We start from the raw sequence: 27474 nt of genomic DNA, 5'->3' as shown, positions 1-27474 counted from the left end.
CAGGACCAGGGGAAGACGGAAGCTGGAGGGGGCCATGAAGAAAGGGGAATTCAGGTTTTTAGGATGAAAGAGATCATAGAATCTGTCTAAAGGCTAAGGGGAAGGAACCAGAAGAAGCAAACAAACAAACAAAAGGAATATGCTCAATTCATAATGGAAGAGAAAGAGACCATTCAATTAGATTGATTATTGATTTTTGTGGAATAACATCTCAAAACTCCTTGAATCCCAGCTTTAATAAAGATATACATATATATAGAAAAAAAATCCTTCCTGAAAAAGAAAAACTCAACTCCTAAATTATCAGGTTAATTCACAGTGTGGACATAAGAAATAGTAAATACACAGTTTGATATTTGATTTGCAAAGTGAGAAAGGAAAGCATACTAAATTCTATAGAATGAGCTTTTCTGATCCCAGATATACTAAGAACTTGATAGTTTTTTGGCTGCAACGACTTGTAAATATCTAGAAGAGCCCAGATTTTGAAGCCCTGAGGACACTTGCTAAAACTCAGAAACTTGGCACTAGGCTTTGCACACAATTTGGGTTTTCTTTCAGAGTTGTTATCTTACCAAATAGAGCCATCTGTGTTCCCTCTGGGAAAGGTTCAACTGTTCTGTTGCCATTGACATGATGTTTGGCTAGAAGAAAAAAAAAAAAAAGAAGAGAAAGAAAGAAAGAAATGCAAGTTAAGTGTAAAGTTCTACACACATACTAACACATGTCATTAAATGTGTCAGAGAGCCTAGTTCTCATGTTTAGTTAGCAACGGTACCCAAGCTCGCCCTCTTAAGAGAGTTTCAACTATTTTGTTTTTAATCTCAGTTACAAAGGAGCCTAGAGATGGCCTGATTCAGGCATGTCATTTTACAAGTGAGCGCGCCCAGACCCAAGCACGTGCAGAGCCGTGCAGCGGGGTGGGGGCGTCGGGGGGCAGCAGAGCCAGCCCAGCCTGGAAGCTCCTGACTCCCGGCCAGAGGGCCCCCTGTGTGCCGGGCCGGGCCCTGGAGAACAAGGAGGGCTCGGGATTCCAGGGTGCACTGAGATGGCTTCCCCTGAGGACTCCTGATGATCAGAAGTAAAGTGAGCTGTAAAGACAGCAGGGTAAGCCTGGGACCAATTTTTCAAGAACCAGAATAGCAGAAGACATCCTTTCACAAGTCAAGCACTGTTCCAGGGGCCAGAGACGCTTGCCTTTTAAAGACCAGACAGCCTTTCATTCCAGTGCTTCTTACTACTCATCATCCACCCTCGTCACCTCCACCAATCATCCTTCCCACCGAGTGCATATCAAGGACTTCGAAATAAAAAGTGACCAGCTTATGGTTTTCCAACATTAACTTATTTTTATAACCCCCAAACTGCAACCAGATAGAGAAGACCTGAGCATGGTCCATCTACGAGTAGTCTAAGAAGATCCTCAGGAATGTTTGAATATGGGCATTTATGTTGAAAATACATCAGAAAAGAATGGCTAAAACACTCTGACACTGCATCATGGTGCACTTATATTTTGATTTCATGGGTCACATTCGATTTATTGAGCTCTGGCACAGGGCTCAGCACCAAAGCTAGGCTCTGAGGCGTTTAGAGGGGAAGACTGACATGGTCCTTGCCCTCGAGGAGTGTACAATTATCTTCAAGAGGTAAAAAATTTCAAGAGCGAACTTTACCGGAAAGCTTACCATTGTGTGCTAAGTCCTGGAGTGGGGACTAAAGGTTCTGTAAGAGTTTGCAGCAGAGGGACAGCAAGCTGCAAGGCAGAGCCAGGGTCTAGAGGAATTGCAACTAGTGTCGAGTCTAAAAGGAGGAGCAGGGTTTGGAAAGGCAGAGGGTGCGGGAGCAACTCGAGTGAGAGCCAGGAGGAGATGCAACCAAGGCAGCATCCTGGGCCAGACTAGAGTCTAGTCTGGGCGCAGTAGAGGAGACATGTTGAGAAGCAATGGCGCTTCAGGATGGATTGGTAGGCAGGCACCAGGTCATGGAAGGTCTTGAGAACCCCACCCAAATCCATGGGAACCCTAGGCAGCCTCCGCAGCACCACTGCAAGTATGTTAGAACCTGAAGGCTTACGAGGCTCAGCCTAGCTAGACGATCCCTTCAGGATACCGTCAGTTCAGCGGCTTCCCCGGATTCTTGAGGGATGGTGGCACTACCTGAAGAACAGAATAGCTGGGAGAAGGCGAGGAGCCAGGCTGAACCAGAGAACAAGCCTCACAGCCTCGAGGCTCTAACTGGCACCACCAGCAGATGCAAGAGGTCACAGGTGGCCCTGGGGCCTTGGACAGTGCTCAAGTATGGTTAGGACCATTGGTTACTGAATCCAAAGGAACGTGACGGGGCTCCACGTGGAGGCCACAGCTCTGTTCTACAGTTAGGACCCCGAAGCCCCTGTCGGAGGTTTTAAAACGTTTGCTTTTACACATATCAAGAGGTGTAAACCCATTCAAACTCTAACCCACTAATCCCACTCATAAAAATTTAAGGAAAAATGCATTAAAGAGAAAAAAAAAAAGGTGGTAGACATAAAAATATTTATTAAAGTATTACTGGTAATAAAGAAATCTTTAAAGCAACTAAATATCCAGAAACAGAGAAATAGCTTAGAAAATTATAATTCATGATTTATCACAAGCATGGAATATCATGCAACATTTTAAATAGAGAATTTGAGAGATATATTGAAATGTGAAAAAATATTTGGGATAACAGTAAGTGAAAACAATCCTATTACACACTGAATGTAGACTATAATAACAACTAACAAAAATATGAATGCTTATGGGAAAAGACTGGCAGAGAAATATGCAAAAACAAAAATAACTAGAAGATTATGCAAGATATTTATCTCTATCAATTTTCTTTGTCATTGTCAGATTCTTATTTCCTAGATGAAAATATGTGTGTTTGGATTTTTAAAGTCAACAAAATTATAGATTTCTAAAATTTTTTCTGCAGTACTTAGTTTCCCAGGACAGTCCATCAGGACTTATGTATAGTCCAGTCGAAACACTCCACACTTACCATAAAGAGTGTGGCCTATTTGACATCTCCTCTGGGACAGCTCAAAAGCACCTCCAATGCAGCAGGATATCCTTCCACTCCAAACCTGACCCTCTTCCAGCATCCCTACCTCTGGGAATAGGACCACCATCCTCCTACTTTCTAGGCATCCTTGCCCATTCTCTCTCCCTCGCTACCCATATCTAATCTATCACCAAATCTGGCTAATTCTGCCTCCCAGATACCTTTAGAATCCTTCCACTTCTTCCCTTCACCATCCAAACCACCCTAGTCCCAACTCTTATGGCCTCTTTGCCTGGACTCCTACAAGCACCTCTAGCTCTTCCACATCCCCTTTCTAATTCATTCTTCTCAGTGTCGCCACAATTATCTTTTAACTCTGATTATATAACACAAAGTCCCCAACCCTCTCCCCTACTTTCCATAGCTTCCCACTGCTCTTAGGCTAAAGTCAGAACTCTTTAATGCAGCTTCAAAAACCCACATGGTCTGGCCACCTCAGTCCCTCATTCCCTCTACTACAGTCAGAGCTGCACCTTACACTTAGTCATTATTCCAGCAAGTAGACTACAAGCTCAGAGAAGGCAGGGCTCATCTTGGCTCACTGTTTCCACAATTACAGCACACTGTGGGACCCAGCATAGGTGTTCAATAAATAGTTGCTAAATTAACGAAGGAAAACAAACTACTAAAAAGTCTCTCTTCAGCCATTATGAAAGATATATTATTTGATACGCTAAACATATATCTCTCTTTATGTGTACATGTGTCCCTTACACAAAAATGATCATTGAAAATGGCCACTCTGAGTCTCCACAGCCAGGTGGCCTGGAGATCAGGGAACTCCTCTGTTCTAGTCCTTAAACGCCACTCCTCTTCCCTTCCCATCCACCTACTCTCATCTGAGAAAATGGATGTGGAAAGACTGGAAATGCTACCCAGAGAGGAAGGAGGATTCACATGCAACTCTCTCCTCAGTGCCAAAGTTCCCCGGGACTCTGTCTTATCTTTCATTCTAGAGCCTGAGGCCCAAAGATAACAAGCCCTGTTAACTTGATTTTGCATTTTCTCCTGAACCACAGCTGAGCCTTACATCAGTCCCTGGACAGCAAAGACACAGCATTAGCCAAGGAGAGACAGCACAGTATCCAGGGCTAAGGAACAAAACTGCCTGACCCTGAATCTCTGCTCTTCCACTTCCTAGCTGTATGACCTTGGCTTAGCAACTTAGCCTCCTTGTGCCTCCGTTTCCTCATTTGTAAGGGTTTCCTCATTTGTACCTACTTTGTGGGTTGCTTTGAGAATCAAATGAGTTAATATATGTAAAGCACTTAGAACAGTGCCTGGCATGCAGTACACATTACTTAACTGTTAGGCTAGTATTACCATTTACATGTGAACTTTGTTTTTCACAAGATCTGAGTCAGGAATGACAAATACATGGCACATATTTACTTCTCCTCCACCTTCATGTCCGTGGCAGACATCATTAATCAATCACAGCAGACTTTCATGATCCCCAAATATGACCACAAAATCTTTTCTCAACTTAGCACCCCACAGGGTCTCTTATTCCTTCGGGGGGGGCATGTGTGATGAAATCACTTTGTTATTCCTGGTCTCAGTGAATAAAACAGAAAGATGGTACAAAGAAAAGCCATTTTCTTTCTCATTTCTACATAATACATTGCAATTTTTAAAAAGACGCTTTGAAAATCTCCAAAACTCTATACAGCTTTACGGATAAAAGAATGGAGGGAAATCTGAGTGCTACCTTCCATTCCATGAGGACAGAATGGGGAGTTGTTAAAAACCAACCAATGGCAGTGCTAGTCCTGCAAACCGAGGGCATGTTCCCATTGAAACTCTGCTGAGGCAAGTACAGGACTTGGGGGCCAAAGAACCAGAGACCCTTTAAACATATTCTAAAGGTCAAATAAGACTGGGGGGTGGGGAGACTCACCTGGGAACCTAATCAGCATTTGTAATTTTTTTTTTCAAAATTGGTGGCACATTTCACCACAGAAACAATCAAACTGACTAAACAGAAAAGTCACTCATTGATTGGGCACTAACTATTGATTACCAGCAGAGCATGACACGGAAACAGGAGGGGGTCTGTGACAGGGACAGCTGCTGCCTGGCCACAGCAGGCTGGATGCCTCCCATCTGGCTGGCTGGGCTCCGTGCGAGCATGTTCTAAAGCCCCACGCTCCAGGAGGACAACCTCTACTGATGGCCATGACGTGTCCTCAGTCAAGGGCATGTGAGGACGAGGAACAGATTTCCATTTATCTTGAAAGCCCGGTGCTCGAGGAGCAGCGAGGTTAATTAGAGCACGACTGAGTCAAAGTCAACTATCGGAGAGATTCTGAAGGGGATTTGGGGGGCACTTCAAAAGCTTTAGAAGATGATGCTGACGCTGTTTCTTGTTTTGTTTTGTTTTATGAATATCTAATGCACTTCAGACTTTATGACTGTTTTCTTCCTTCAGAAAAATACAATAAAACAGTTCAATAATGCACCTGCAGTAATGCAAATGCAGACATAAACCAACCGGTGATTAGCACCACGTCCTGTGCTCAAGCTGAGAGCTAAAATTCCTATCTTCTGGGTAAGGTTGTCGGGGGGACTTACAGGTAAATGGCAGGGAAGTGGGGGACTGGAGGGTGGGCCCCCAGATCCTCAGGATTCTCCTGTAGGGCCAAGCCCCTCCAGTCTGGGTGACCATGGCGACACCACCTAATTGGAGATCCCAGGAACTGCTGCTGCTGTCCTGGGAGTCCAGGTCCACTGCTGGGCGCAGAATCATCCCAGGACTGGAACAGCTGTATATCGGACTGAAGCCTCAGAGCTGCAGACCATCTAGTGGTGCCTGCCCCCCCGTCGTGTTAGTCACCCCACAAGACCCAACGCATACTCGTCCTGTGTTACTATCAGTCATTCACGCCGCCATGAAGCTCATCGGTGGCGATTAGGTTCAGTCTGGGGCTGGAGTAAGAGTGCATTTATTTCACGAATAAGGTAACACAGACCTGTCAGGCCCCAAAACCAAGCATGGTCTCACAGCCCCTCCCCTTGTCTGTTTCCTTGTGGCTCTTTCTCTAGATCCCAAATCCCTGGTGTCTCAAGGACAAGTCAGACTGGAACTAAGGCGGGTTCATATCTGGCCCACAAGCCCGAGCCTTGGGCGAGGCTCTGTCTCCAGCAGAGGGTCCTTTGATCACACTGACTAAGCATCCTGGGCCCCGGTCCTGCCAAGGTGCCCTTCGCAGCGCTCTAAGGATGAACTGATGACCGCTGATTTGTCAAGAAAGGGCAGCAGGAGTCCTGAGGATGCAGCTGCAGTCCAGTCACCCAGATGCAGCACAGGTGCACTGGGAGAGGTCAGGTGATGATGCGTCCGGCCCCCTCTGCCCAGAGGCACTGTGCTTCTATCATAGTTTTGTTCCTTACAGCGCCTGTTACTTTGGCTATGGGGTTTTAAGGTGAATGTTAATCCAGGGCGTACTCTGTATGTGAGGAGGGGGAGGGGGGAAGTTCCATGGCGGTGGGCAAGTTACGGAGAGGGCCGACCTCTGCTCTCCACCCATCCTGTGTCCAAGGAAGCTGGAGTCCTTCCTACCGATTGGTGAGGCAGGCGACTAGAGGCAGGGGGAGTCGTGGCTAGGAGCCGCTGGAGAGGCGCCCCCAGCAAAGGCAATGGCGGGAGTGAGACGAAGGTGCCCCCTGCTGGGAACACCCAGAGGCGAGCGCTCCCCCAGAGCTGCAGGGGGAGAGCAGGGCCAGCCCGCACTGTCTGCCTCCCATGGTGACCGGTGACTGTGTATCTAAGTGGGAGCCGCCCTAAAAGCAAAAAACACGTGATGGAAAAGGCAGGAAGATCAGATGAGAACATCTTAGATTGTAGCACGGAAACAAAAATTCACCTGTCATTGAGGATTTTATCCTTATGCCCCAGCCGCTGTCCTTCCTCCAGTTAATGCCTTTTCCCTTTGCTCCAGGAACAACAAACTGAAGACCGGCTCTTGGCCAGTGAAGGTGGTGATTCCTCGGGCTCAGGCAGCCCTGCGCCTCCGGGGTCCCCCTGCAGCAGAGCCCGAACAGCACACTGACGGGGCAGGACAGGGCAGAGCAAGGCTGGGCTCAGCCCCAGTGAGGACACGTTTGGTGAGGCATCAGCTCCAAACGGTGGAGCTTCCGGCTCAGACCCACTAGCAGTTACTTGTTTAGTACGTGCCAGATACCAGCTGCTGTGGGAAGAAAGATAAACTCCATAGACCCTACACTCAAGGAGATCCATCTAATCAACAAACTTATTGAGAGAAATCCTAAGAGGAGATTTCTGGCCAGAAGAGTGAGCTGAGGATGAGAGCGTGTTTTAAAAATAAAGCATTATGCAAGCAGAGGACATTTTTGCTTTTCGTGATGTGCCTGCTGTGTTTTCTGAGGTCTGCTCAGGGCACAAGACCACGAGTGTGACTCTAAACCCGGAACAGCAACGCCAAGTGCACAAGGCCTCAGACACCAGCCCTTTCCTGTTCCTAAGAAAAACTGGCCCAGAATGATCCTGCTGTGTCCCCACAAGACGGCACAGGAGAGTAAAGGAGAGTGACCACAGGGATGCCCACAATGAGACGGCAGGAGGTAGACCAGATGCCCTAGAAACCAGTGTCAGAATTATTTCTGTACGTTCCCAAGCAGGCTTCCATGATTCTGTAAAAGACAGTGATTCCATGGCCAGAGAGAAAGTGGAGAATGATAGGAAGACAGACTACACATAAAAAATTAAACATATCAAAAAAATGAAAAAAAAATTTTTTAATTAAATATATCAATAACAAACACATACATGAGTAGATGCTCAACCACACAATGAGATACTATTTTTAATTCGTGAAAATGGCAAAATTACAAAACCAACGCCAAGTACCAATGAGGGTGTAGAGACATGGGCTTTCTCATATACTGTTCATCGAAGTGGGAATGCTACAATCTATTTGGAAAGTAGTCTGGCAATATGCGTCAAGAATGTCAAAAGCTTTTAAATTATTTCTACCTTCGGAAATAATCAGAAGGGAGGCAAAGGTTTCCAAAAATGTTTGTAGCAGAATTGTTTATAATAGTGAAAATCTGTAAAAAACCTATATGGCCCAACAAAAGGGGGATAATGAAGTAAATTGTGGCACAGTCCTCAGATGCAACATTACCTCATAATTTTAAAAGTATGATCATAAAAAGGTTTCTTCCACGGCATCAGGAAATAGTAATAATATAGAATTAAGTGGAGAATAGCAAGAAAAAAGAGGAAATCTAGATCCTATTAGGTGTATTTTCAAGTTGTACAAATCTAAACGTTTTCCTTTGAGTCCCATTCCTCTGTTTTCTTTGAGAAGGAGACAGAGCAAGAGAAACCACTGAAACTCTCTTAAATGAGAAAAACCGATGAGCAGATCACTTCCTGCTTGATCGCATAAGGACCCTTTTCTTTCCAGGGTTTTGAGTACCTTGAAATCTCGCTTGTTCCTTAACACGAGGCCCCCTGGGTGAAGAGCTCTGGAGACGCTCAGGGACTTCAGGACCAACTCGACCCAGCTGCATGACTGCCCTATTAAATCCCCTGACGAGGGCACTGTTGCCGAGATGCGCAGGACTCTGGAGCTCATGAACCCATAGGCAGGCGTGTGGGGGAAGGAGGAAAGAAGGCTGACAGAGGGACTTGGGGGGACACAGCTGCTCCAGCAAGTCCAGGCACAGGGATCCATATTCCATCCAAATAACATCACAGTTCAGAAAACAATGACTGAACATCGCTTATGTGCCAGGCACCGGGCTTACTGTCGGTCATACAGTAAGATAGTAAGACAGCGCCTGCCTTCTCTTCATCCTTCACTGACCAGCAATGCGCCTGCCGCACTTGTCAGAGCTGCTGACCAGGTACACCTACGGAGGCTCCTGTGTTAGCGGCACTGCCTACAGCTCTTTAACACATCCTGTTACCCCATGATTATCGGACGAGCATGAGTTCCCGATTCACACTGCATTATCCCAAGAAAAGCATTCCATCATCATTCATTTCATTTTTAGAAGAATTCCATTTTCACTCGTGTAATACTGTTATTAATTACCACATTTAAGAACCATGTCTAATTTAGGCATCTGTGATAAGTATATAATATTAATTGATGGAAAAATTTCCACCTGACTTTTATGAAATCTCCCTGCCTCCTCTTAACACATGTAATTCCTAATGACTACCAAAATTAGACAATCTTGAGACGAGAAATTCCATTTAAAATAAGGTTACTTGAAGGATTAAAATCCACATGTCAGCTTGATGAATGTGACATCTCCGTGAATAACAGTGTTGAAAACAGTTGTGTTAAAAACTATGGCTGTAGGGACTTCCCTGGTGGCGCAGTGGTTAAGAATCCTCTTTCCAGAGCAGGGGGCACGGGTTAGAGCCCTGGTCCGGGAAGATCCCACATGCCGCCGAGCAACTAAGCCCGTGTGCCACAACTACTGAGCCTGCGCTCTAGAGCCCGCATGCCACAACTACTGAAGCCCGCGCGCCTAGAGCCCGTGCTCCGCAACAAGAGAGGCCACCGCAGTGAGAAGCCCGCACACTGCAACGAAGAGTAGCCCCTGCTCGCCGCAACTAGAGAAAGCCGGGGTGCAGCAACAAAGACCCAGCACAGCCAAAAATAAATAAGTAAATAAATAAAGGTGGCTGTACACCAAAATGATTTCTAAGGTACGTTTCCTATTGATCCTAAAACATATTTTAGATTTTGAAGATGAATGTTAAATGTATCTATAAAGGATCACACAGAGATCATACTTTTTAGTATTGTTGTAAAAACCGTTGCCCTTCAAAGACCTGGTGTCCCCGGCTTGCGCTGCTTTAGTCCCCTCCACGTCTACGACAGCGTTTGCCCGTATGAAAATGACCAGCGCTGTGCAGAGCATCCAAGTCCTGGAAATGTAATTAAAGCATGAGCCCCACGGAGGTATGCTCTCATGCCATCATCAGCGTCTAGTAACACTTTGGAGCCTCCGTGTATGCCTCTAAGACCACTGATTACGCTCTTACACACACTGTATACACACCCTGAGAGGAAGCGGCGCAGGGCTTGAGCAAAGCGCCGTAGCAAGCAGTGGTCTGCTTCCTCCTTCCTTGTGACCGGGTCAGCGGCCTCCAGCAGGAAGGAGCCCCTTGATGGCACAGCATCTGCCTGGAGGTTGAGTGAAGCGCGTCTGCTGTCAGGCCGCCGATGGGCAGGAATGGTCCAGTGACTCCCCTACCCCCGTCTCCACCCCCGTGACAGTGATAAATGATGGGGCCCTCTGCTCAGCTGAGCCTGACGGGCCAGACCTCCCCTTGCAATCTGTCCCAGACCAACACCAGTCTTTCCCCCCACAAGATCCTCCTCAGCACACCACGCAGGCCGGCACCAGGGTTAAGGCCAGACCTATCTGCTTTCCGTGACTGTTCTTTCATGAAAACGAATTATGACTTTATTTCTAAGTGGAAGCTCCTAACCAAAAATGGAATATGTTGTTACGAGCCTTACAGGGAACTTGTCTCAATTATCTTTTGACATTAGAAATGAAGGAGATACAGCTAAATACGGGACTTTAATTAGAAAGAAAGAGGAACAGTCATGGATATAAACATGGATGTCAATTTGGCTTCCATTTAAATCAATACATTTTCAATTTATTAAGTTATTACTGTTGGTGGTGGTAAGGAGAAAGAGACAGAAGAGTCTGAGGGGAATAAAATATTGATAAGGAGATGGAACATTAACACTGACCATTAACAAGATTCATCACTGATTAGCTCCTACAATACATTTTGTTCATGTGCCAAGATAGTCATTTCAGGATTGTTTGTAAAGAGACTGGCACCAACCTTTTACATAAAATAGTCTATAATGTGGAACAATATGCACCATTATAAAGAATGAGGTAACTCTACAGGTAAAGACATAGAACTATCTACAAGATGCATTGTTAATTGGGGGAAAAAATCAACAGGCAAGATAATGTGTATAATATGCTACAATTTCTTTTTTTAATATTCTATTTTTACCTTTTGAATTTTCTTCCATGTGATGCATTACTTTCTTGAAAATAGAAATAAAAAACATCTTAAATGTCCCCAGTCTTTGCTACCCTGTGATTACCCCTGCAGCCTGAGAGCCTCTTCCCAGGGCTGAGGGCATTGCTGAGACACAGGAGTGGCCAGTGGCGGGCAAGCAGCCCCTGGGCTCAGATCAGCTTGATGCTTACATTTTATCCAGGCTCAGGACAAACACCCAAGATGATTCCACTTGTATCTCAAAGTAGCAGAACTGCTACCAGGCTTTAAAATTCTGGGTAGTTCATAGTATCTTAAAAGGCCTCAAGACAGAGTTATCACTCCATTTCCTCTCTGAAATTGATCTGCCTTCTCCAAGCAGTATGTTAATTGTCCTCCTTTCAAAAGGAAAAGGATTTTAAGAGGATCAACCATTACAAATTTTAGATGGTATTAAAATATTATTTACCTAAAAATAAAAGGTATTTCTAGGTTTGACTTTACTTTACAGGAAAGAAGAGAGAGGGAGGGGAGGAGGGAGGGAAGGAGGCAGAGAGAGAAAGATAAAGGGAGGGAGGAAGGGAAGAAAGCAGGGAGGGAGGGAGGGAGGAAAGCAGACTGGTACATCAGCAGTACTTTGCCTTTCTGGAATTTGGTATGTATTTTAATTATTTCTCTGTCCCTCCTGTCTCTCATCCTTTCTGTTTCTCTCTCCCTTGTAATTTTTCTCCACAACAGAAGAAAAGGATATTTGAAAATCTATTTTAGATTTACTGAACAGGAATTATGCTCACCATTCATAATTTTAAAAGCGGTTGAAACATTCTATATTTCCCTCAAAAAAGAAGATAAATCAAGTTTTTACTATGAAACCTTCCACTGATTTCCAAAAAGCCAGTGTAATTTTCTTGAATCCGGCTCTTACTAGAGCAACAGCACAGGCAGCTCGTCCACTTTGAAGATGTCCCCCAAGGACTGGCGTCCTGAGAGAGCAGGTTTGGTCACATGGCTGATTAAGGGACATCTGACAACCCAGTGCATATTCATATTAGGAAATATGGTGGACAAAATCTTCAAGTACAGTTCTACAAATGGCACAGAAAGTCATTTTATGATGTTTTCTATACTTGTCCACCATGAAAGAGTGACATAAAACTGAACATCTTAACTCAGGGAAGCTCGGTGGAGACAGGGTGGCTATTCAAACATGCTTTTGGTCACCTGACTTAATGAAGGGACAGGGACTAGAGAGGGCAGAGCACAGCCTATTGGGTAATCTTCCTTGAATATGGGCTCAAGCATATCCTTGGATATTCAAGTGATGGGCTGATTCCGGGATGAATTCTCTAATGACTGACTGGAGCATTGCTGAATAAAATGAGAGTCGTGTCTGAAAATATCAAGCACGTGGGAGGCCAAGGCAAGCAGCCTTCCACTGAGCCCACCCAGGGCCTGAATGATGGGCTCTCCCAGCTGGAAGGCCATCAGCTTCGTAGAGATATGGGCTGGGGGTGGTGGGGATATAAAGCAGGCCAAGAATATTTCTCATTTTAGTACATTCTCATGTACTAAATCTTATGGAGTGATTGTGGAGGGACCTGATTAAGACAGACCCTAGAATTCTACAAAAGGAGACGACTGTGACCTGGTATAACTCAACTATAAAGGGACTTCAGTGCAGGCCTTGCAGAAAACCTGATTTTGAGTAGAATTATGCCTTGATAGGTCTGCCAGGCTCTTAGTGCTAAGAGTAAATTATAGTCATCTCTATTTTCTGCCACTTTATCTTCCCAAAAGGCTGATAGCTCAAAATGTAAACTATTGTGTGGAAGGTAGCTGGAGAGGAGCTAATGAAATACAGGCAAGTCCCCAACTTTAAAATGAGTCACATTTCAAAAGCATGTTTAAGAGATGGACATCTGGGATATAGAATCCATTTTCTCATGAACATGCTGTTATAAATGGTGGTGAGCTAGCCCACAAGGGCCTACTCAACCTATAATGAGTCTCAAATATAACTCTTTCTAGGATTCTAACCACCGTTTATGAGATACTGTCTCAGTGCGAAAATATATTGTAAGTTCTACCCTACAACACTGAGAACACACGCTTTCACACCAGCCAAGTTGGCTGTAAGCTACATCTGGACAAAAGAAAACATTTCCCTACTTCCCCAACCTGTCCAGCTACTAACTTGACCGTAGAAAGAAATCTCCACTTTATTCATCACTGTAGAAAGGAGACTTTTTTTCTCCCAAAAGAGGAGGAAATCTCACTGCTCAAATGCTAAGTACAATTTAAATTCAGTGGTCTCATCACAGCTGAGGATGTAAAGCTGGGTAGTTCTGGCTCAGGGTCTCCTACAAGTTGGAATCAAGGTGCTGGCTGGGGCCGTAGTCTCATCTGAAGGCTCAGCTGGGAAAGGATTGCTCTCTCAAGCTCACTTGTTGGCAGGCCTCAGCGAGCTAGAGCACAGATCCTCCTGAAGTTGAGTCTTCAGAAGACGCAACACAGCTGACATCTTGATTCCAGCTTCACGGGGCCCGGCTTCAGGGCCACCCAGCTAAGCCACGCCCCGATTCCCTACCCACCAGCTCCCAGATAATACATGATTGTTCTTCTAAGCTGCTACCTTTGGGGATAATTGATTATATAGCAGTAGATAACTAATAACATGTTCTAATAAAGGGGAAATAATGTAAGTTTTAGCAAAGGACAACTACTGATTATACGGCAGGAACTCAAACCATCTTTTATAAAGCTATATAGAACTTTCACCTTTATAAAGGAAAAAGGTATTTCCAGTCTAACTGCTTTACAAATCAACCCCTGGAAGATGATCCCTTTCTAACTTGGAGACTACCTCTATGTAATTTTGGTTTTCTACCAACTTGTTCTCTAGTGTGCTGGGATTGCTAAAACAGGTGTTCCTAAACCCCTAAAGTCTAGGAATAGTGTATAAAATACCAGAATAAGGCTTTCAGCACTTCTGCAATAATTCAGGCAATTTTTGTTCGTTTGCATCATCCAGAGGATTGTTAGTTGCTTTTCCTGCTGTTTTGTTTGGGGAAGTTATACCTTTGCCTCACAGGGCTTAAAAAAAAACAATGAAAAAAAACGTTTTTCCAAAATTCCCAGGGAAGCTAAAGTTAAATTCATGCCAAAGGCCTTAACTGCAATGGAGAAAATCTTCTGTATTTTGATGGGGTTTATGCTTGGTTGTTTGCTTGGTTGTTTGATTGGTTGTTTGCTTGAGTTGGGGGGCTTTTTTCTTTGACTAGATGGAAGTAAGAAGACAGCTGGATTATTTTTACCCATAGTGGTACCTATAAGAAACACAGTTTTTCCCCTTTTCTATGGGAATCAAAATAAAAGCTAAAAATGAAAATTGTTGCTGACATTAAACCTGGTTTTTAATTAGCCTTGGACACTTCATCCATAGCAGTTTAAGGTCATAGTACCTCTACTCCAAGCAGCAAAACAGAAGGATCCTTACTGTGCATTAAGAAATTCCAGGGACTTCCCTGGCGGTCCAGTGGTTAAGACTCCACGCTTCCAATGCAGGCGGTGCGGGTTCAATCCCTGGTTGGGGAACTAGGATCCCACGTGCTGTGTGGTGCAGCCAAAAAATTAAAAAAAAAAAAAGAAATTCCAAACATCTCTGCTAACCACCATGAGACACGGGAAGGGTCAAGCCTGAGCTAGTCATTTCAGTGACATAGGAAACCATGTTCCTGGCTCATTGTTTGTTGAATTTCAGTTCTTACAGAAATATTACTCACCACACACTTGGTCTCCCCCACCCCATCACTTTAGTTAAATCTCAGATTAAAGCACATGGCGGGTGAGGTTAGTGAGGGGAGGAGGAAAAATACCAGTTGAATACATAGCAATATCTCCTACCCTTCTTGAAATGAGGATAAAATCCACAGATCACAAAAAGTCTCAACCCAAGTAGTGCTTACAAGAAATTCCTGTGTAGCGGCCTGGGTCCAATCAGGAGATGGAAACCACACAGTAGGTCAAACAGTGGAAGTCTAACATAGAGAATATTAACCATAATTAAAAAGTAACTATATAATCTAAGGAAACTCTATGCTATCTGAGGACTGAACATACCTAAGGAAGGACAGACTTGGAAGGATTCCAACTTCCTTGGAGAAGGTGCAGTTAAGCCACTGGATAGCAGAGAAGTTCACGGGTTTGTAGGCCAGAGCTTATCTGGAGACACAGGGCAAACAACAGGCTACCTTTCAGAATGTAAGCGATCAGAACCCAGTGGCGTGAGTGCACAATGGGATCCTGGGCACGCAGGAACCTCAGATCATCTGCAGGGACTCAGAGTACGTGGACAGCACAGAGGCTCTGGTTTCCTTGTCAAGAGGGCTGCAGAAAAGTTATCACCAGGCCAAGACTATAAAGTCACAGAGGGACTGAGTTCTGGGCCGGTGGCTGAGGCAGGCGCCACTAGAGGCCCACACACACAGCCTGCCAACCCAGGCCACACCAGAAACAGCGGGAGAGGCTCCCTCCTTCCACAAAGTCTCCCCAGCGCCCTCTACTGAAACAGCTTAACACCATGCTCACAGTAAAGGAAAAATACTACAGAAATTTCTTTATCACAGAGTATATTCAGAATGATGTATTCAGAGCTAAGAGGCAATAAATTAGTAACATACCTCGAAAGCTAGAAATTACCAAAACTGACAAAGGAAATGGAAAAATCTGAAATAGAAAACTCCAGGCTCATATAGTTTCACTGGGAAATTCTAGATACATTTAAGGAAGAGACAATACCAATCCTACGTAAATTCCTTCAAAAATAGAGGAGAAGGTACACCTGAAACTAACAGAACATTGTAAATTAACTATACTTCAATTTTTTTTTTAATGGTTAAAAAATTTAAAAAGAAATAGAGGAGAAGGGAACTTTCACAGCTGATTTTATGAGTCCAGCATTACCCTGATAACAAAACCAGACAAAGACACAGAAAACTATAGACAGGGACTTCCCAGGTGGTCCAGTGGTTAAGACTCTGTGCTCCCAATGCAGGGGGCCCAGGTTCGATCCCTGGTCAGGGAACTAAGATCCCACGTACCGCAACTAAGCCCACGTGCCACAACTACTGAGCCCACACGCTCTAGAGCCTGCACACCAAAACTAGAGAAGCCCGCGTGCCACAAGGCAGACCTGGCGCAGCCTAAATAAATAAATAAATAAATAAATTGATTAATGAAAAAACTTAATAAAAAAAGAAAACTATAGACAAATTTCCCTTTATGAACATAGGCTCGAAAATAATAAATATGTTTAATAAACATTTAGTTCAGGACTATATTTTAAAAGTATAATAATCATGGCAAATGGGGTTCATCCAAGGAATTGAAAGTTGTTTTAACATTCAAAAAAATGCAATCAATGTAATTCATCATATTAACAAACAGGAAAAAAATTGATCATCTCAACAGAAGCTAAAAAAGCACTTGACACAATTCAGCACCTATTCATGATTTTTTTTAATTCTCAGTAAACTAGGAAGAGAATTTGATAAAGAATATCTACAAGCAACCTACACCTAGCATACCAAAAGGAAAAAAAAAGAAAACACTATCTGTATATGCTAACAACGTGATTGTGTAAATAAAAAATCCCAAGGTATCTATCAAGAAACTTCTTTGTATTAATAATTAAGTTTATCAAGATCATAGAATACTAGGACAATATCAAAAATAAACTATTTCTATATAGTTGCCACAAATAAATAGAATGAAAAAAGTAATATTATTTACAATGGCATCTAATAACATGAAATACTTAGGTAGATTTTTTAACAAAATATGTATAACACCTGTACCATGAAACAGTGAGAGAATTAAATAATATCTAAATAAATGGAGAACTAGACCATGGTTGTGGATTGAAAGACTTGGTATCCTTAAGATGTCGATTCTCCTCAAATTAATCTATAGTTCAACATGATGCTGATGAAAACCTCAGGAAGCTTTTGTAGAAATTGACAAGTTAATTCTAAAATTTATATGGAAAATCAAAAGACTTAAAATAGCCAAAACAAAATCCATACACTGAAAACTTTAAGATATTGATGAAAGAAACTGAAGAAGACACAAATCAATGGAAAGATATTTCATGATCATGAAATGGAAGAATTAATATTGCTAAAATGTCCATACTACCCAAAGCAATCTACAGATTCAATGCAATTCTCACAAAATTCTAAAGGCATTTTTCACAGAAATAGAATAAACGATCCTAAAATTTGTATGGAAACCACAAAAGACCCTAAACAACCAAAGCAGTGTTGAATAAGAAGAACAAAGCTGGAGGCATCACATGTCCTGATTTTGAACTACATTAAAAAGCTCTAATAATCAACACAGTATGATATTGGCATAAAAACAGACACATAGGTCAATGAAACAGAATAAAGAGCCCAGAAATAAACCCACACATATGTGGTCAAATAATTTATAACAAAGGAGTCAGGCATATATACTAGGTAAAGGATAGTATCTTCAGTAAATGGTATTGGAAAAACTGGACAGCCACATGCAAAAGAATGATACAGGACCCTTATTTTACACCATACACAAAAATCAACTCAAAATGCATTAAAGATTTGAATGTAAGACCTGAAACCATAGAACTCCTAGAGGAAGCCACTTGACATTGGTCTTGGTGATGATTTTTTTTTATTTTGACACCAAAACGATTCCAAAGCACTCCTCTGTAGCATAACGGCAGTTGCCCATGTCTTGAAAATCCAGCTGAGATGAAAACTATAGCTAAAGTTGAAATCCAATGCAAGTCCCTATTGAAAGAAACACTGCATGAAATTGTTCAGAAACAAAAGCAATCCTTCTGCCAGCACTAAAAAGCCTGAATTTACAAGATCAACAATCACAATGACTGATGACAGCTCACACAAAAAGATCTAAGCCTGGTATTTTTACAAAAACCAAAGCAAGACCTTTTTCTCTATACCAAGCTCAAAGATAAACGACATATAGGATTTAAATCTACCATTTTCACTGAGGAGACACAGGAGCACAGCAGGACTGACCTTCTTTTATGTGGAGGCAGGTATCCCCCTGGCATCACCTCTCCCACCCCACCACCATCATAGCCACAGCTGCCCAAAATCCCTTTAGGAGGTGACAAAACCTTTCACCTGAAGTTAAAGGCTTATACTGTCAGTGCTTCCGGGAGAACCGACACAGTGACAATATTACCAAAATGTAAACGACTGCTACCCAATTAGTTCTAGAACAAGAGTTGGCAAACTAAGGCCCACCAGCCAAAGCCTGCCACGTGTTTTGGGGTGACCCATGAACCAAGAGTAGTTTTTATATTTTTTTAATGACTGAAAAACAATCAAGAAGAAAAAATTTTTGTGACACATGCAAATTATATGAAATTCAAAACTGAATGTCATTAAATAAAGTTTTATTGGCACACAACCACACTCATTCATCTGTTTATGGCTGCTTTCACTCTGCAATAGCAGAGAGGAGTAGTTGTGACAGAGACTGTAAGGCCTGCAAACCCTATAATATTTGCCATTCGCACCTTCATAGGAAAGTTTTCCAACCCTTGCCCTAGGGCAAAGCTCTAAGAGGCAGAGCACCCGAGGACCACGTGTGAGGTTGTGGTTTTTACCCTTCTTTAGTGAAGAGGTAGATATACAGGAAAAGGGCTACATGATGAAGGGCCAGGAGCACAGAAGTCAGAAGTGGCTAACCTCGCCACTGAGTCAGGGCCAGTACAGGATTATATCAAGAAGAAGGGGAGCACCAGTAAGACACAAGTGCAGTATTATGCGGAAAAGCCATGGCCGGAGGACTCCACTCCCCACAAGAACCGTTGCCTTTGAGCAAGTCACATAACCCCTCTGAGCTTCAATTTCCTTACTTGAAAAAAATCAGAGGGAATCATGTCTGGAATTGTGAGGGGAAAATCCACATGAAAGTACCTGGCCTGCTGGGGTTGAGCCTTGAAAGAGCAGGTTTCCACAAGTGCAAGACAGGGGAAGAAAGGAAATGTCTGAAATTGAGAGAACAGAGGGCCCAAAGGTCCAGAGGAATAAGTGAATGGTCAGTTCAGGCCATCATCTAGGATTCAGTGAAAAGTGTCACAGCAGCTGAAACAGAGAAGGCAATCAGGGGCCAGATCTTGATGGAAAAGGTAGCATGTACAACTCTCTTCACTCTCCCTTTGTTTACTTCTCTCCCTTCTCTGTTCCCTCTCTCCAATAACCTCCAAGGACACTCTGGAGTGTTCCTTGGTCCATCAGAGGCCAAGGGCTAAACTGTGCCCACAGCTCTAATTAATTCCTTCAATGGCATCTGCAAAACATCTATTCTAAGGTAGAAACAGGCTTTCCTGCTTTACCCTCACCCAGTCATCGTCAGATCATTTGACCTATTTGTCCCCCACGCTTAGGTAAAGTCCTTGGGGGATACCCTAGATCCACAGCTGGTAGCATGTTCCAGCTGCTGAGTGAGAACTAAATGAGATTCCTGGGACTCTGAATAGTTTATAATGAATTCTAATAACTGGCAGGCCCCGGTCATGATGCATTCTGATGAACCGGCCCTTGCAGCCAGCTGTACCCCCTCAATCACCAACTGTCCACAGGGGGATTCCCATTCACTAAGGGCACAGCCAATCTCCAGAGATGAGAGGGGAACAGGGGCCATGCAGGAGAGAACAGCAGCCTTCAGGTAGAGGATTTCATGGTAAATGTCGGGAATATTTAGAAAAAGCAGAAGGCACAAGGAAAGAACAGTTAAAAATCAAGTTTTAGCCCTGCAATAAAAATCATAAGGCTATGTATGCAAACTGTTATTCTCATGTTTTATTCAACATCATTTACTGTCTTTCCCTTGGTTCATCCTTGCTTTCTCTTCGTTCATAGGCTGGGTGATAAACTCTGGCTATTTTCTGTGTGATTTGAGCATGGGATTTGGAGCGGGAAGACCTAGGTAGGAATCTTGGCTGCATACAATTATGAGTTGTATGGCCTACAGCTGTGTATGTCCTTTGACATATCACCTAACTTTTCTGAATCTAGATCTCTTCATCCATCAAATTTGGGTCATGCCTGCTCTACCTGCCAGCCAAGGTTGTTAAGTGGGTCAGGTGAAAACGTATGGGAAGATGGACATGGTAAGCTTAAAGCAGCAGACAAATCTAAGGATTCCAATACTTCTTTAATTATGTCTTCATCTTTAAAGATTTTCTCGCCAGTTTCTAAAAGAACTGGCAAGGGGAGGGAAGTATTAAAAAAAAAAAACAAAAACCCTAGAATCCAATGTAAACCAAGCCATTTAATCCCAGCCTGGCAAGAGATAAGGGCTTTTCTGCTATTTTCACTAAATATAACATAGTAAGCAAACCTTCCACATCTAGAGAGAACGTAGTTATCAAGGTGTGCTGTTCCCAGGGACAGGAAACTGATTCCTTCTACTTCATGGAAAGAGGTTTGGAGTCTATAAATCTCTAAGGAGGGAGTGGTGGGACCTAGAGGTTGGGAATCATTTCAGAGAGTAGTGAGGAAACTGAAACTCCACCAACACCACCAACACCAACTCCACCACCATCACCTCCACCACCAACACCACCAGCACCACCACCAATACCACCTCTACCACCATCACCACCAACACCAACACCAATAACACTACCAATTCCAACAGCACCAGGCTCAGTTTTGCCTCCTCTGATGCCACACCTTCCTCCTCTCCACTTAGCAGAAAAGACACAAGGCCTCTACATCTATGTCTGAGCTTCCACTGAAGAATAAAAAGTAAAGAAAAGGGAAAAAAGCCAAGGGACAAATACCCCTGCTATGAATTGGCCTGGCTCTTGCTCTCCGCTCATCAGCATGGTTATTTTACTCAATCTGAACTTCTGTACTTTAAACCATTTCTGCCTTGATTGCTGCTGTGTCGAGCCCCCAGACTTTTGGTCTGCTGTGACTAATGCTTCAGTAGACTCCCAAGCACTGCTCTGACTTCTTTATTGTAGGATCCTGGCTCTCATCAGTAGATCCCAGGGAGCACCACAGCCATTTTCTGAACCTCCCACTTCCTGACCGATCACTCACGTTTCACCCTGCAAGTTCCAGGTGACGTGCCTCAGGTGTCTTCTGTTAGTTCTCATGCAATCCTAGCCCTGAGCATAACTAACCTGTCTCCATCGCCTCCTACATCCTAGTGTGACAACAGCCTAAAATGACACACTCACAGCCAAGACTCAAGGGGCCAACACAGTGCCAAGTTTAGAGAGCCAAGCAGCCTCAAGAGCTAAGTGCAAACACAGAGTTAAGGTTCAAGATAAACTACAGAATTGAGGGTTCTCAACATGATGTTCTACAGCATTAAATGAGACTATAAGAGAAATGTTAAAAACAGGTGAGATGGCTAATTGGATCATGGAGCATGTTGTTTTAAAGACTCCCTCTAAACTACGTTATATAGTTTAGACATGTTGATGTAAAGGGGAGAAAAAGCATAGAAAACACAGGAATTAAGCTGGATAAGCTTAGGCAGAGCCCCTATGCCTTGAGTTTCAAACAAAGCCCAAGGTAGGCCATTTACATCTCATTCAGATCCAGGCCTGGGGTCACCATGCAGTGGCAGTGCATTTAAAATGCACAGAAGGATAAAACTTCTTGAGGCTGAAACTGCAAACTTAAAAGCCACAATCTGCCAGCTTATGGCAGCTTAAACACAGCCCACTTATAGTTCATTGGGTTGAAAGTCAGAAGTCCCAGCTCTACCTCAGAGTCGCTGTGGCCTTGGGTAAGTCACTTCACCTCTTTGAGTTTCAGGTTCCTCACCTATAAAAAATGAGGAGGGTCCAGGATGATCTCTAAGGTCCTTTCTGCTCTAATATACTGAGTGAAGCCACAATATACAGCTGTTGCAGGCAGCCTCTAGGATGGCCCCCAAATATCCTCACCTCTTGGTCTTCACGGATTTATGAAATCCCTTCTCCCTGAGTAACTTGCTTCTAACTAATAGAATACGGCAACACTGAGGAGATATCATTTCTGTGATTAAGTTACAGAAGACTGTGATTCCCATGTTGCTAGAAGACTCTCTCTCTACTGCATGCTTTGATGAAGCAAGCTGCCAGGCTGGAGAGACCAACACAGCAAAGTGCTGAGGGCAGCCTCCATCCAGCAAGGGACTGAGGCCCTCAGCCCAACAACCCTTGAGGAATCGGATCCTGCCAAACGTCACATAAGTGAGCTTGAAGGCAGATCCATCCCTGGTTGAGCCTTCAGACAAGATCTCAATCTTGGCCAATATCTCGAGTGCAGCCTTGTGAGAGACCCTGAAGAAGAAGATGCAGCAAAGCCATGTCTACATTCCCGACCCAAAGAAACTGTGTGATAATAGATGTGTGTTGTTCGAAGCTACTAAGTTTGGGGATAATTTATTACACAACAATAGGTAACTAATCCACATAGCTTTGTTTGTATCCGTGGTCTTGACAGACTGCATCTCTGCCTCTCACTTTGGATGTTCTTATGGAATTCTCTACATCATATGAAGGATCACCTGGAATTGGAGTAGGGGCTGAGAAAAGAGCTGTGAAGTTGTAGATGGGGTCATGGGCCAAGAGAACTGTATCTCCTCTCCCCACCGCAACACCGCATTTCACCTACATATCCATATTTTGAGGAGCAGAGAAAGTATTTTCTTACGTTAATCTCCCCTACCCACACCCACACAAAATGCACACCAATCACGTTGTCAGACCAAGACAGATGGGCACGGAAAAAAGGCCATTCCCGTGCAAAAGCATGATGCACAGGAGAGAAGCAAGGCCTCCAGGGCACGGATGCTCTAGAAAGACCATCTCTATCTGACATCAGGAAGTCCCACCGGCTTAATGACCACATCTCATCAGCTCCGTCACTACCCAACTAGTTCATCTAATTTCCTCTGCTAGAAAAACGCCTGCCAATTCCACTCTTGCCCTCTCTGTGGGCTCTCCCACCCGGTCTATACTCTACTGAGCAAACTGTGTAGTTGTTATAGATTGAATGTTTGTTCCCCACCCCCGCCAAATTCATATGTTGAAGACTTAATCCCCAGTACGATGGCACTTGGAGGTGGGCCCTTTGGGAGGTAAGTAGGTTTAGATGAGATCATGAGGGTGGGGGCCCTGTGATGGGATTAGTGTCCTTATAAGAAGAGGAAAAGAGTCCAGAGCTTACTCTCTCTTTCCCATGTGAGGACACAATGAGAAGGTAGGTGGCTATCTGTAAGCCAAGAAGAGATCTTCACCAGGAACTGAATCTGCCCGCACCTGATCCTGGACTTCCCAGCCTCCAGAACTAGGAGAATAAATGTCTGTTATTTAAGCCACCCAGTCTACGGTAGTTTATTACAGCAGCCCAAACTGACTAAGACAGTAATAGTCTTAAATGTAAATACAATTTTGATATCATTTATATGTGAAATCTAAAAAAGCTGAGCCATAAAAACAGAGAGTAGAACTGGTGGTTATCAGGGGCTCGGGGTGGAGGAATTGGAGAAATGTTGTTTAAGGGTACAGACTTGCAACTAGGAGATAAATAAGTCCTGGAGATCTAACGCTCAGTATAGAGATTAGAGTCAACAATACGGTGCTATAAACTTCAAAGTTGCCAAGAGAGTAGATTTTAATTGTTCTCACCACAAAATAATAATTACGTGACATGATAGAGTTGTTAGCTAATTACAATAATATATCAAATCAACATACTGTACACTTTAAACTCACACAATGTTATATCTCAGCTTAAAGAAATGTAAATACAATCACATCATCCCCAGCTTCAAAGTCTCTGGAGGCTAGTCATCAGGTCTAGGATACATTTCAGTCTTTACCTGGGCCCGGAGCCCCCCCGGAACCTGTCCGGGACTGGTTTCCAGCATCATTTCCTCTCCCCAGGGCTCACCCCTACCCAGCCACACTGCAGGCTGTCTTTTGAACATGTCACGATTGTTACCCTCACAAGGTCTTTCCAGGAACATTCTTCCCGCAGATATTTGCTTGACTCACTCATTTCACTCAGGTTTCTACTCAAATCCAACCTCTACAGAGAGGCAGGCCTTCCCTGACCAGCCCTTCTACAAGAGCATCCCCTCTGCTCTCTGCTCATACCTTCTCCTGCATTATTTTACTTTGTAACATCTAGCACTGTAAGAAATTGTATATTTGCTTTCTGTTTATGTTCTGCCTTCCTCCCATCTGCATGGAGTTTATTGGGGGTGTCGATATTATCCATCTTATTCTCACTTATCCCCAGTACCTAGGACAGCACCTACTGTTCAATAAATATTTACTGGATTAACTGTGAGTTTGATAGCGAAGCCCATAGCGGAAGACTAGCATGGAAAGGTAGAGGTCACAAACAAGAGACTGAGTTCAGGAAGTCAGCTAAAGAGAAGGGATGTGACAGGCTCGAAAACCCAGCAATTTTTGGAAGTGTTAAAGAAGCACGCAGAGCAAGTTAGCACAACTCTTGATCCTATGTCTTCTGAAAACATCTGGTTTCCTGTCCGTTTGTTCAATGCATTCAACAGAAGGAAGCTACAAAATAATTTCAAACAGTATCTGATATGAACCAAACAAACATATTAAATGTACACAACTTAGGGGTTCATATTTCTGCATAGAGAAACCTTTCCTTGGGGGAGGGGACAGGGAACGAGGCAGGCATTGGCTAGGAACCAGGCCTTGTGCCAAGGGCTCTACCGCCAATATCTCACGGCCACCCACAAAGTCGGCATCAGCTCCATTTCATGTATGAGAAACCAGGATTTAACAAGCCCATGTTACTAACTAATGTGTCCCATCAGCCGGGTGGCATATTCGGGCCTGGACGAGAAACCAGGAAAGTCCACACAGAAGAAAGCGAGACAAGAACATACCAGAACCAGGCTGAAGGCAGCCATTCAACAAAAATAGATATGCCAAGACAAGACAAAACCTTCTTTCTTTTCAGAATGACTGAAGTGCACAGATGCAGCGAGCGTTGTGATTATAAATGGGGGGCTGTGTGAGCTGAAGGTAACCACAGACACCACTCAGCCCTATCCCTTTACCAGAAGGGTGAAGAGACCATCTCCCAGAGCCAAGAGTCCCCCAGTTAGAGAAGTGGAACACCTGGGCTTCTGTCCTTGCTATCTATTCAGTGTGCAGATCCAAACATTTGCAGCTCCTACAAGATTTGATTGATTCAAACTTGAAAATGTTGCTATATTTTTAAAAATAAATGGTGATCCTGTCTTATCATCACATTACTATACAGGCAAAAAATAATAATCATTTTATAGAATAAAAATACTGTAGAGTTAAAAATAATATATAGTTTTTTCAATTAACCAAAGATACTGCTGACCTGGGGGGCAGCCATGACAAATGGACAAAGGATGGGGCACAGACTCACCACAGACATAAAAGTGAACTGGATATGGCCAAGGCAGAGCTTGGGATGGAGAAGGGATTTTAACGCTTTCTAATGCCCCTGAATCAACAGGACATCCAGAAACCTGCAACCAGGGGTAAGTACTAAGACATATGTCCTTCTACTAAAAACAGAAAGCAGAATTACCAGGAAACAGAAGCCTACATGGAGGAATCTTTTCATTGGGCAGCACGTCTGAGCACTGGGTACAGATCCTGGTGCCATCCTGCTCTCCTCAAGTCACAGACAGCAGGCATCTCCCCTACCTCTTTACCTAGTCAAACGTCCCACAGTATCTCAACTTAGTTCCAATCCTTGATAAAATCAAGAGCTCCCAATCCTTCAACATAATAGCCTTCTTATCCCCCTGGGTTACTTTGAATTTCAACTGAAGAAACAAAACCTGAGTTACTAAAATGACCATTATTGTCATCGATGTCTATGCAAAGTGAATGTATGTTTTTTTCATTTTTCTTAGATAAAATATGTCTATCATATCTTCATTGCTATACTTACAACTCTGGTAGTTCCTGTGATACCAAATTAGCAATAATGCAGTTAACAGGTTTTTAAAATTACTTTCCTGCTTGGAATGTTATTGTTGTTGAACAGCTAAGATTCATTTCGTTTTTACTGTCAGAGTGTGTTAAACTAAGTATATACACCCCTGAGTCTTCTGATTTTCACACTCTTAGCTCAAGGACAAGGCAGACAGTTAAAATGTCATGGATAATTAGCCAGCCTCTTTACAAATAAGATTGCTTGCTCTGATAGAATCACAAAGTTTGCCAGTCTCGGGAATAGATGTACTCATTAGGAGGTGATCAGATGTAAAATATTTGTTTATGTTTCTGGAATAGAAGAAGTGGGTGAAGTGGTGGAAAGGACACAGGCCCAGAGGTGAGGAGACCCAGGTTCTGGACCTAGTTCTAAGTGATTCTGGAGAAGTCTCTTTGCCTCTTTATTTCTGTTTTCTCAGCTGGGGACCCAGAAGACTCCCTCTAGTTCTTCAAAACCCTCATCGACCTCAGCCATAGACAGACCTCCTCACAAATGAGGAAGATACTATGCAGATAACATGAACTTTCAACTATGCATCCAAGGTATCCATAGCTTTTCTTCTTTCCAAGACTGGTTTTAAGAAATTTCAGGGCTGTTCATAGATTACTGCTGGAAAAAGTTCATCAACAAATATCAGATATAAGCTGAGAACTTTGTTACAAAAAAGACCTCAAATTTCCCTAATTGTGCACGTGTCACCAAAACACGGGGCAAATACACTTGAGCAACTTTTAAGTCAATGCTGATATATCACATCACACCGTTATTTCTACAGCCATTAGAGTAAGTACTAAAATGTGACCATTTTCTCCCAAAGCAGGAGTTGCTAAAAATTGTAAAGCAATGTGCACCTAGCAAGCTCACTGAACTCAAAAAAACTTTTCAACAAAAAGTATCAAAATTCAAGAATAAAAAGAAAAGTACACAAGTAAATATAGTATGTACGAGCACCTTGAGTTCAGAAAATCCTATTTTTTATCCCCCACTATATCCATCAGAGTACCTTGCCAGTTATATCAGGTCTATCAAGCTGTTGAAGTATATAGTAATTTAGAGTCACAGGATCCAAAGCAATCCCTCACCAACGAATCAGCATCAACCTGTCTTTGTCTGAGAATGCTGTGAAGTTTTCAAAACCAGAAGAGATAGATGCTTGTCGCAATTTACCAGCACCAAGTTCTCCAACAGCATAATGATACCACTCAGGACATCTACCATTTGCAAAGAGGCATGAGACTCACTGAACCAAAGAGAAAAGCAGCACATGATAAACCGGACCAGTCTGCAGAACCATTTCTCACTCCTAAGGTCTCT

The 27474-nt window shown here is 43.4% G+C and overlaps 1 protein-coding gene across 3 annotated transcripts in view; it reads right to left on the bottom strand.

The window, feature by feature from the left end:
* MSRA (methionine sulfoxide reductase A) overlaps window positions 1–27474 on the bottom strand; it is a 378257-nt gene that overhangs the window by 230600 nt on the left and 120183 nt on the right. For all 3 annotated transcript variants that reach the window (XM_068553108.1, XM_068553109.1, XM_068553110.1), the window contains exon 2: window positions 576–644. In XM_068553108.1, coding sequence (XP_068409209.1) covers window positions 576–644 — 69 coding nt within the window. The remainder of the gene's footprint in view (window positions 1–575; window positions 645–27474) is intronic.

Source organism: Eschrichtius robustus, chromosome 10, assembly GCF_028021215.1.
Source record: "Eschrichtius robustus isolate mEscRob2 chromosome 10, mEscRob2.pri, whole genome shotgun sequence".
Taxonomy (NCBI): Eukaryota; Metazoa; Chordata; class Mammalia; order Artiodactyla; family Eschrichtiidae; genus Eschrichtius; species Eschrichtius robustus.
Note: the sequence above shows the minus strand (reverse complement) of the source record. Positions and strands in the feature narration are given on the sequence as shown.